The following is a 12,704-nucleotide window of genomic DNA, read 5'->3' on the forward strand; positions in this document are numbered from 1 at the left end:
TTTCATGGAGACCTTTCCTATTGGTAATTTAATTTGCTACAACTTTTATTCTATCTGATTTTTCACTAAAGTGCACCGTTTTCGAGATATGGTGTAAAATTAAAACATTTTTGGAAAAATCAGGAATCTAACTTAGACTTAAATTTTCTATATTCGGTTATTACGAGTACTCGTAGTTACAAGGATTTCTCTCGCCATTGTCAACTCTCGTAATAGCAAGGTTTCACTGTATTTATGTAACGGCCGGTAAGGAGGGGGGGGGATGATGCAGACTGGCTTGGCCAAGCGTGACTTGATAGAGAAGAGGGCAATAGTGACAAAGAGAGATGCAGGTGGTTGGAATGCACGCAGGAAGACGTCACTGTTGTTAGGCGACTATCTTTCGGGCTGCTCTACTCTAAAAATAGCTTTGCCTCCCTCGTCTTCAACACACTTCACTACCCCCCTCGCAACCCATCTCTCAAGTACCACGACCTTCGCAGTGCGCACCTGCCCGAAAGCAGTCACGGTAAAACTTGCCTAGCGCACGTACGTATGTAGATGTAAATAAACAAATTATCTTGTACTACTGGCAAATATTGGTAATTTGATCATGCTGAATTAAAAATATTCCAAAGGTGATTTGAAGTGAGAGTAGGTATAGAAAATGCCGAACAATAAATTAAGTGCTCGCGACAGGGCATTTCAATATCAGAAAAACGGATTCTATTGCTCGGCTAGCCGCACCGTAATGTGCAAATTTTGCAAGTGCCAGGTTGCGTGAGAGCGTAAAGATTCAATAGAAAAACACCTAAAATCTGCCAAACACATCAGTGCAGAAAAAGGTTGCCCTGAATCAAAATTACAGACTTTGATCGCTACATGCTTCAGTAGTGCGGAAAGGAAGAAAATAACTGCTGAATACCTCGGCAAACGAGTGACGGAAACTTTTCTGAAAGCAAATATTCCGCTAAAAAAACTTCAAAATTCCGCATCTGAAAGATTTCCTGAACGAGTTTGTTGAAGGTGCTGGTGATATTCCTTGTCTAAGAGTACTAAAAGAAACGCATCTTCCATCAATGCAGTAAGAGAGAGAGGATGTAGTAAGAGAAAAGGTGAAAGACAAACTGTTAGTAATTCTGTGCGATGAAACTACGGACTCAAGAGGAAGCTGTGTATTTGTTGTGCTATTTAAAGTAATTGATAGCAGTGAAAAAATTGATACTGTTGTTGGTGATGTCCATACTCAGGAAACAGTCAATGCCAAAAACTGCTCCAGGGCTATTTTGGATTCCCTAAAGAAGTACAATATTGACTGACACCGTGTTAGCGCTTGTTTCGGACTCTGTCAGATACATGGCTAAGTGTTTTGACACACTAAAAGACATCATGGCCGACCATGTGCTTATTGTGCAGTGCTGGGCTCACAAGCTCACTTTAGTTGTTAATGAGCTTGGAAAAAACCTCCCTGAGCTTCAGAAGGCTCTTGCCAAAGTAAAGTCAGCATTTTTAAACACACGCAAGAGATAACATTTTTTTAAGAAGTTCCTGGATGAAAAGTTCCCATGTGAGGACATTCCCCTGTTTCCAATGCCAGTGTTGACGAGGTGGTCTTCCTGGTACGACTCCGCCTCCTACCTCGCCGACAATCTTGATGCCATTGTCGAATTTTTGACCAGTGATGAAATTTCCTGTATCAACAACACTGGAGTAGAGTACTTCACTACGGCATCAAGGGATGATGTTAAATGTGTGAAAATCCAGGCAGATTTTGTAAAAGAAGTGTGTGAGGCTACTGTACACCTTATCAAGAAACTGGAAGGGTCATCATATCCTTGCAGTCACACACTCAGTGGTGAAATCCGCAAAATAGAGCAGGTTTTGCAGCTTGCTACAAGCGGAAACTTTGGGCAGAAAGTAAATGAGCTCTTGATTGCTTGTGAAAAAGCTGTCTTCAAAGGGAAAATCACATCTGCCTTGGTGAAAGCAGCATCACATGCATCAACAAAACTCCTGTCATTAAAGGCAGGTGATCCTTCTCAGAAATTTTATCAACATGTTGCTGTATTTGATCCCTCGGAAATTGTGCTCGAAAGCATCTCTCCCGAACTCGGCAAAAAATTGAAAAAGCTCTTCTTGCTCTCCAAGGTCTGTGAAGACATTTTACTTCAAGGGTACAAGGAACTGCAGTTTCTTGTGCAAAAAAAGTTGAGTGAAAACCAAACTGTTGACATTGTTTCACTCCTTATGGCAGTTTCAGTGAACCATCCTGACTTTGCTCGTGCTGCTTTGCAGTCTGTGTGGTTACCATGTGCTAACATTGACTGTGAAAGGTTTTTTTCTAACTACAACAACATTTTAAGTGATAAGCGTCATCGCCTGAAACAAGAAAATGTTGAAATGTTCACTGCAATTTATTTTGAAATTTAAACTTCGCTGTTTCCTTACATAGACATTATGTTAAAAAGAAAATGTATTAAGTGTTTCAGTGTATTACATTGTTTTTACAAGTATTTTCTAAGGGTTGTCTGTGAATTTTTTAAACTTTTTTTTTAGTAATTATTTGCAATAAATTAAATGTTACCGTATTTGCTTTGTTTTCATATGTATTATGGCATTTCCTCAGTTAAAAAACACTTCCCCATTTATTAATTCACAATTGGAAGCATCAGAAGGTTAAAATTGTTTATACATAATGAGAAAACTATTGCGGAATCATTAAAACACTTAATATGAAAACACCGATTTTCCCTTCCTGAAAGTACCCGCTTTCTGGGTTTGAAAATACAGCTTTATGCCACTTGAAAGTACCGAAAAATTCCCTTCCCTACCTATTACTTTCAATGGTAAATATGTAGTTTAAAGTATTTGCAAAAAAAAATGTTAAAAATCCGAAAATACTTTTATTATACGCTCTTTAATGTCCTCTTTTCATTAAACCCGGCGGAGATAAGAAATTCCAAATACTTTAGGAGATATAGAATTTTTTAATTTCCATCACAATACCTGTGCATTCATGCGGCATTAGACATTGTTTCTTGTTTACGAGTATTTTTTTTTTTTTCACGACGTAGGTTAACTACTTCATCATTTTCTACTAATGGCAAAGGAATTGTACCCACCTCTAACTTAGATGAGTTTTTAACGTTTCAAATTTTAATGTTTTATTTGTTATTTGGATATTGTTGCGCAAGTTATAAGTAAAAAAAAAATATTACGTGAGTTGTTACTGTTCATCCGTTGTCCCGGTTTGTTAGGTCAGGTCAGTTACATTATAAATACATACTTTAAAACTAAAGAACAATTAAAATTAATTCACATTATTTTTAATGTCAGCTTAGTTTGAAAGTATTTAAAATGTAACTTACCTGACCCAATAGACTATTTTAATTAATTAGGCATTCACGAACACAAGGCAATAAAAAAAATTGTGACTGCCGAATGATTACACAGGTCTTGTATAGCAAAATAAGAACGGCGATATCTCCTAAAGTATTTGGAATTTCTTATCTCCACCGGGTTTAATGAAAAGAGGAAGTTAAAGAGCATAGAATAAAAGTAGTTTCGGACTTTTAACATTATTTTTCAGAAATACCGCTAAACTACATATTTACCCTTTAAATTTTTAAAACTTCAAAAATACTACATTTTAAAGGTAAATATATAGACTTTCAGAATAAAGTACTTTCATTACTAAGTATGAAAGTTGAGGCTTTATTGATGTACTTTATAACGTGATTCTACTGTACTTATAATCATTTGCTGTAAAATAAATTGATTTTATGATTTGATATTTACATTTGTTTTAACCTATTATATTACAGTAGAATCCCGCTGGAACGACCCCTCACGGTTCCCGAAAAAACGGTCGTACTTACGGAAGGGTCGTTCCAGAGAATTTCGGCAATTTTTGGCCAATCCCCCCCCCCCCCCCCCCCGGCCGTTTCACGGAAAGAACCGTCCTTTATTTGGGCAGCTTTAAAATAACATCGTGCTAACGTTATGTAACGTGGGTAGTTTATTTTTTATCCATTTATTGCCCCCCCCCCTCCCTCTCTTTCGGCGTCACCATTCGTCCCGCCACGCCGGATGCCTGCCAGACTCGTCTCTCGGCGCCAGGCGAGCTAACGGGCGGCGGACATAATATCCAACCGACGTGAGAAGGGAAGCGGACGTCAGAGTATTTTCCCTGGGTTTTAAAAGTGTGACAGCTGAGGTTGTTATAAATAAGGGTCGGGCCAAAAAGCTATTTGACATGGTACGTAACTGGGTGGTTTGAAATATAGAGCGGCCGAAACACAAAAATGGGCCGAAGCGATGGCAACGTTTTTTTTTACAGCTTCAGATAATGATAAACAAAAAATATATTTAAGCTATATTCAAGATAACCCGAAAAATTTAATTCCAAATACACTTTTAGTTCAATAAACTATGCTTGTAAGCAGTGGAGCAGTGTATACATATATGTAACAATAACAACAAAGAACAATTGAAAAAAAAAAAACTCACCAGATTACAGTATTATCCAACATGATATATGCGGCAGCTGTTAATTAATTTTTTTTAAGCATTTTTGTCCTTCAAAGTCATACTTGTTAGACACGTCGACGAGACGTAAAACAAAAAAAAACATTAACGAACATAAAAAAAATAAATACACAACACCTAACACTTTATTTATCGCCTTACTTTTTAAAAAAGTCCTTTATCGTTGCCTGCTTTTTTTTCAAGATGGCATTTTCTGCAAACTCTTTCAACTGCGTTAAGCAGGACCACACAGCATCACTCGCACCATGCCGCCTCAGAAGATATTCATAGACATCCCCAGCTTTGAGGACGTCTCTCGTCGTCGGCACAACTTCTGGCTCTTCTGCTTCTCCCTCACACTCCTCCTCCTCCTCATCTTCATCGCTCGGCTCCTGCCCCTTGACATCATCGGAATCATCATCTTGTGTACCCCTAACTGCAACGTTGTCATCCGCTGTCACGAACTCTGCAAACGTGCAGTCTGGGGCCAATTGCTGCCACGATTCGTCGTCGCATGGCAGAGTGAAAATCTGATGCTGCGGCTTCGTCGAGGGGCCCGGCTGGAGCTCGGCGTCCACTGTGGGTGGGTCGTCAGGGTCGTCAGGGTTTTCAGGGTTGGTGGCAGCGAGAGGCACATCGTCGACTGGTGTGACGAAGTTGGCGTGTCGGAAACAGTTGGCGATTACTTCTGGTTTCAATGCCCTCCAGCTGGTAACAATCGCTTCCGTTGCCCTATACACGTCCCACTTCTTCATCTCTTTCCCGATGTTATGCTGCAACACCATGCTCCGCACAAGCATTTCCCGGTACTTCAGCTTCACCTGCTGGATTATCCCCTGGTCCAGAGGCTGAAGCACGCTGGTGGTGTTCTTAGGCAAGAACACCAGCTCAATATTTCTGAGGTTATCGAGCGGAGGATGCGCAGGGCAATTGTCGACGAACAGGACAACTTTCCTATTCATCACACCCATTTTCACATCAAAGCTGCGAAGCCACTTCGTGAAAACTGCTGCATTCATCCACGTTTTGTTGAAGTCGTAGTCGCAATGAAGAATGTTCCCCTTGAAACCTCTCAGTTTTTTTGACTTTCCTATTACTAGGGGCTTCATTTTGTCGCTGCCGTCCATGTTGCAGCAAAGGAGGACGGTGAGGCTCCTTGCTCCTCTTCGCACCCTTGCATACGTCCCCTTTCACCGCAAGAGTACGGTCTGGCAAGAGGTTATAAAACATCCCCAGCTCGTCTGCGTTGTAAACGTCTCGAGGCTGGTATCGGCTGACGATGTTCTGAAGCAAGGGCAACCACTCACTTACAGACTTCGGATCAACCGACGCACTTTCGCCGACTATCTTGTGGCTGGATATTCCATGCCGAGCCTTGAAACGATTCAGCCACCCGACTGAACGCTTGAAGTCTGTCAAACCTAACTTCAAAGCAAGTTCGTCCGCCTTTGCCAACATCATTGGCCCACTCACAGGCAAATTTTGAGCTCTCAGCTCACCAAACCACTCCAACATAGCTTCGTCCAAGTTTTCATAAGTTGCGCCCCTCAAATTTTTCAGTTGCACATTGCGGCCTTGCTTCTGTACTGCATTCACAATTTCTTCTCTCTGTTTGAGAATCGTGAAGAGAGTAGACTTCGGAATGTTGTATTGCTGCGCTATCTTAGTCTTGGAAATTGTTTTCTTATCCACTTGCTGGATGATCTCATATTTTTTCATTAGCGAAAGTGTATTTCGCTTGGCACTCATTTTCACAAATGCGAAACGAAAAACCCAAAAAAAAAAAAATCAAAATCCGTGTAAAACTGCGTGTCATCAACGATCGTTCATAGAATCAAGCCAGTAATTTTACCAAATCAAAATCCAAAAACCAATTCGTGTGTCGTCAACAATATAGAAAATTCACAAAATCAAACCACAAACCAAATCGGCGTCCAAGAAACAAAGCGTAATAAGTCGTCAACAATAATAAAAACCAAGAAATATCTGAATCAACAAGCAAAAGAAGCGTATCCACCAGCGAGCAAGATCACACTAACAAGCCACAAGACAAAGACACGGGATCGAGACAGAAACAGAAATGCGCATGCGCACCACTGTTTACCGTTATCGCTAGGGTGGCCAGTCTGGACTCTGGAGGGGTGGTATCTATTTTTAGCCATGCGTGCGCCTGCCAACAGTACAGCGCTCGCCAAGAAAAACGTGACGCGCAGCGCCGTACATAGTGTGTAGCGCACTTGTTTTTCATCCGATTTTACTCATTTTTTTTTCATTTTTTCACGGTTCCTCGAAAACTGGTCGTTCTTACGGAATGGTCGTTCCAGAGGGGGGTCGTTCGGGAGGGATTCTACTGTACTAGGAAATAAATCTCTTTCATTGTGTCTGCCCACAACTTCGTAGGAATCTGATTCAAGTGTTCCTTGCTGGCCTGCTGCAGACTGTCTGCCGGGCCTATAGTGCCACAGCACACAGCTGCATAGCACAGCAGGGGGGAGCCACACCACGTGTGACGTATGCCAACCAAGTGTTACAATTGGGAGTAGCACACAGCGGCTTGGCCGAGGACCATCCTATCAGAGCAGAGCCTTTTCACATCTGCAGCAGTGAACCGCTGTTACATCGCCATTACCATACACAACTCAAGACACAAAATAACCTATGTAACACATAATGTAGATTATTTTCTATTCAAATGTGAAAACTGTAAAAGTTAACAGGTATGAAAACCTACTGAGAGGGTTTCATTCATTGTGTGCACGTACCTGTACGAGACCAATGCCAATGCCCATGCCACCTAGCACGTAAGCATAGTGCACAAAGAACTTCTGCAGGGCGGAGAGGCAGCCGGTCGGACTGGCCAGCTCGACAGAGCAGTGCTCTGATGTGGGCATGTTCTGGCAGCAACTTCTCGGGAACTCCGTGGCGTTTTTCAGGATGTTGTTCCAGTCGCTGGGCTCTACGATGCCGCAGCACTTCAGCTGCAAATCAGAGTGACCATCCCGAAAACAATCATCAATTTCCAACCTTAAGGTGAAGAGATGGGTGCATGATTAGACAGAGAATCTAACTTTCCAGCATTTAGTGAACCTCTGTGTAAGCATCTTAAACTGTCCATTGACAGAGAAAACATAAAAAATTTTTCACTGTTTTTTCTTATTATGTTATGCACTGTAGTGTCATTACTTTCATATTCAGCCACAAGTTTCACAATTTTCTGTAATTATTAATTTACAGTCAATTGTTAGAACTAATCGCTTTCTCTTTTGAACATTTTCTGATAATGTAGCACTATAGTAAACAAAATTCTTTAAAAAATATATCTGAACTGAACAATAACCGTTCGTTAGGTGAAAATTTATTTATTTTATTTATTTATTAAAGTTGTGAGATGACTACCAACAGCGATGAGCCAGGGTGGTAGCCACCATACATAAAAACAAACAAACACAAAAAATTACAATTAACAAATACAAAACAAAAAGAATTATAACATTGACACAGATGAAGGACACACCATCTGAAGATATACGTACCTATTGTAAATAATTTAAACATAAAGTAAAAGTTAATACAAAAGGAAATATAATGCATTACAACACTGTGAAATATACTACATGTTACTAAGGTAAGTACAGAAAATATAATATATAGAGGCACTGGAAAATAGAGTTTATAATGGCTGTTCGTAGCATTTATATTTTGCCATATAGCATTTATATATAGAGCCCATGAAAAATGGTAAATAAAACTGCCTGATTTTGGTAAATAAACTATAGGATTCCGGTGCTATATTTCGGTAAAAAAAAAGTATTTTGGTGGTATATTTCGGTAAATAATTTTTTTTTGTTAAATGAGTGTATTTGTTCTACTAATTATTTAATTTCATGATACATACACAAAGCTGTACATGATACATGATACAGCAATCACTAGATTCCTGTGTAAGCCTTACAGAAGTTGAAATGTTATCTGGTAGATTATATACACATTACCTACTTAAATTTTACATCACAAATTGTGTCTCGAATTTTACAGTCTGTTTTTATGTATTTAAACATTTTGAGTATTAAATAGGCCTATGCTATGTTCCTGCACAAAACTTTATAGAATTAATTTTTTCCTGTCAGGAGAATTGGCCACTTTGGCCAAATAGTTTGGTAAACATGTAAGAAAGGGTTCCCTAAAAAAAATTAGTCAATTACAATGATTACAGTACATGTAAAATTTCAGGCTCAAAATTTTTTTTTAATTTACTATAATTTTGTTTTACTACACATTTTACGGCCTCATTCCCATAAAATTGTGTTTATTAGGACGTTAGAACTGTAACACATTTCCTTGACTTACCTTTCATGTATTCATTTAACCATTCCCTCATAGCTGGGTGATCTAGCTTCTCTAGGGGAATATTTGCAGAAACAAATGCACGCACTGTATCAATTGCAAATTTGACTTTAATTTCCTTTGCTCGTTTATGGAGAACAATATTATCCTCAAGTGTCACTTGCCTTTTGACTTCCTAACCTGATGGTGATGTTTGACTTTTTTTTCTTCTCTAAATGAGATGCTCGCTGTTTGCAGTGTTTTTACAATTATCTTTCCTTTTCCAATCTACTACCGTATTGCAAAATTTACACATCATTATCCGCTTTTCTTTATTAAAAACAATGAATCCTTCATGCTCGTATTCTTTAGCTCGTTCAAACACTGATACAACCTTAGGCATTGTGAAGTATCAAGTAAACCAAGTAAACTTCAAACAAAACAAACCGCAACTACCTATTTTCGTTCACATTTACCTATTTACATGGAACGTAGGATCTTTTCAAACCTCAATTGGTCATTTCACATGACCGGTGTATTGCGACGTTAAAATCCCATAACCTCTCTGTTATTATTTACAAGCAATACAACAACGGATCAGAGATAAGTATCTCTGCAACGGAAACAAATATGGCCAAACGGCTAACTTCATCCACATCCCGCTAGGAACGCTGATAAATGGTTGCCGCTTTCAGGCCGAGTGTTTGGTATTTATTATGCTTCAACTTATCTATAGCGCATCTTATAATAAAAATGGCTTACGATGTTTTGGTTTACTAAACGAATACGTTTTGCGGCAAAAGTATTATTGTGAAACTTAATATTCATATCGCGTTAAAATTCTGACATTTCGCGGATATTTCGTGAAACAACAAGAATATCGCGAATAGTAATGAATTTCGCAGCATCGCCAGTTATTTCGTAAAAACGTAATGCTGTAAAATCAAAATAGGCGTTTGGAAACACATTTGTAAGTGCTTAGAATGTATTTCCAAAATCGTTAGTAAAATTAGGCGATTTCGTCATTAACGAAATTCGAGTACCTCTATTTAATTTTAATAGACTAGAAAATTCTTACGTGATTCAATTATTCATTATTCAATATTTTCAAAACAGTTTTCAAAATTTTCTATATACACAATTCACAATGGTATAGCTGTCCATCCTTACTAATATTATAAATGTGAAAGTAACTCTGTCTGTCTGTTTGTTACCTTTTCCCGGCTGAACGGCTGAACGGATCGTAATGAAATTTGGCAAGGAGATAGATTATATCCTGGGGATGGATATAGGCTATCTTTTGTCTAAAAAAAAATAAATTTTAAATGGGTTAAAAAAATATATCATAAATTTATGTAACGTGTGTCATAGATATACAAACTGTTAGTGTCATTCCTCTATGTCTGCCGAGCAATAGCTTTCAAGCCATTACGTTACGTTTTGCTATTGTAAGGAACTAAGTAGAGAGTAAGAAAAAAATAAATATCTTGACAGTTTGTAGTGTCGCCATATTTGTTTCAGTTTTCAATACCGTTTTTGTATATTACAATTTAAATTATTTTTTTTACAGTACCTACTTATAAATTATTTGCAAGGAGTTTGGTTTAGTGTTTATAATTAATCTGCTGAGCGTCAAGAGTCTTAGGGCAACTGAGACCGAAGACCAGAAATATTTATCAATTATGTAATATATTGTTGAAAAATTTGAATTTTACTATTTCAGGTAGGTCGATTTTTTTTATTAATTAGAATAGTTACGTGTAATTGCCATCTTCCTTTATTTCATATTAAACATTATGTTTCGTTGAGTGTGAGATAATTTTATTTATGTATGTTTTAATTTCATTTATTTTCTTATATATAAATTCTTACCTACCTTCTTCTATTAAATTTCAGGTGGATGTTAACATTGTCATTCCAGTTGAATAAATTTTTTTGACAAATTAGTTGTTATTTATACTTTTTGTTTCATTTTGGACTATGTTTTTTTTTTTACTTAATTCAAAGATTTGTGGTGTGTACAGGGAGTGATATCTCTATTAATTTCTATACTCCTTTGGATAAGCGGAATATGGCCACCACAGTTTTACATATCAACAAATCCTACAAATGTTTTAAACATTATGACAAATAAAAAATAGTTTCACAAACATCATTAGTTTTTTTTGGTGTGTATAGTTTGAAGTTTAATATTATGTATGTACGTAAATTCTTAAACATAGAGTTATTTATTAATTTATTTAGAAAATTATTCATAGGTAGGTAGTAAGTTTTCCTTTATATCTCTTTCGATTTGGAGTGTTTCCGAGCCATTCAGGGTCCTCAACATCCCCCCCCCCCCCCCCCAGGTGGTTAAAGCCCCAAAATTTCGAAAGTTTAAAATTTTTAAAAAATCTTTCTCTTTTGATTTTAAGCATTTTCAAGCCATTCAGGGTCCTAGAACCCCCCGCCCCCCTCTGGGAAAAAGCCCCAAAATTTCGATAATTTTAGGAATTTCAAATATCTATTCTTTCGAGATGGAGTGTTCCGAAACATTCGAGGTCCTGAACATCCACTTTTCTCAAAAGTGAAAGCCACAAAATTTCGAAAAATTGGAGAAAATTGTATTAAAATTAAGTCATTACAAACTAAAGTGTCCGGGGCATGTTGGAACTTTTACCCAAAGTCGACTTCGCACCCAATTTTGTGGGAGGGGGAGGGGGGGGGGGGGAGTGTAAAACACAAAAAATACGACAAATTTCAAAAAATTCTTAAATTTAAGTATACTTTTTTACTATTTGGAGTGTTTCCGAGCCATTCGGGGTCCTCAAACTACCCTCCCCCCACAAGGAGTCAAAGACCCAATAATTAAAAAAATTCCCAAAATTTCCAAAAACCTATTCTTTTTCGATTTGGAGTGTTTACGAGCCATTCAGGGTCCTCAAAATCACCCCTCCCCCTCTGGGGACAAAGCCCCAAAATTTCGACTATTTCAGGAATATCAAATATCATTTCTTTCGAGATGGAGTGTTCCAAATCATTCGAGGTCCTGAACATCCACTTTTCGCAAAAGTGAAAGCCCCAAAATTTCGAAATATAAGAATATATATAATTGGATTTTGGTATGTATGACGTCGATAAACTCTTACATCGTTTGACCGATCGCCATGAAAGTTGGCACATTGAAGTGTTTTTATCATCCATTTTTTTTGTAACTCGCCGCTAGATGGCGCTGTAGCGCATCAACTTCTAAACCTTTCAACCGATCGCCCTGGGTAAACAGAAAATCATAGGTCACAGATACACAAACAGTAATTATGTGTCATTTCTTAATGTCCAACACACTGGACATATCGCTATCCATTTTGCTGTAACTCGCGGACAATATTTCACCCGGTGTTCAGCCCGGGCAAAGCCGGGTACTGCAGCTAGTTCCAAATAAAACTTGTATAATATAAAATTGCCCCTTAATAACATGTAACATAAAAGTTTAAATACCATATTTACTCGCATATAGGTCGCGGCAATTTTACCAGATTTGATGGGGGGAAAATGAAGTGCGACCTATATGTGAAGAAAAATTTTTTAAAATTTTTGAGGAATTTTTTTTGCAATACAGTAGAATCCCGCCGATGCGACCCCCCTCTGATGCGTCTATTCCGTTTATACGACCGTTTTTTTTGAGACACCGTGAAAAATTTGAGCAGAGAAAGTCGAAAATTTGAGTAAAATCGGCTGAAAAACAAGTCTGATACACTTTTTTGGGCACTATGTGTTCACGTTTATCTTGGCGAGAGCTGTACTGTAAGCAGGCAGGCATACAAAAGACGGCTAAAAATAGATACCACCCCTCTAGACTGTCCACGCGGCAGTGTCTAGCCGAGCTCGGTGCGTCC

The 12,704-nt window shown here is 38.2% G+C and overlaps 1 protein-coding gene across 1 annotated transcript in view; it reads right to left on the reverse strand.

The window, feature by feature from the left end:
* LOC134527415 (CD63 antigen-like) overlaps positions 1-12,704 on the reverse strand; it is a 56,324-nt gene that overhangs the window by 18,881 nt on the left and 24,739 nt on the right. The window contains exon 4 of the mRNA XM_063360085.1: positions 7,269-7,484. Within this exon, the coding sequence (XP_063216155.1) occupies positions 7,269-7,484 (216 nt within the window). The remainder of the gene's footprint in view (positions 1-7,268; positions 7,485-12,704) is intronic.

The sequence above is a fragment of the Bacillus rossius genome, chromosome 1, assembly GCF_032445375.1.
Source record: "Bacillus rossius redtenbacheri isolate Brsri chromosome 1, Brsri_v3, whole genome shotgun sequence".
NCBI lineage: Eukaryota > Metazoa > Arthropoda > Insecta > Phasmatodea > Bacillidae > Bacillus > Bacillus rossius.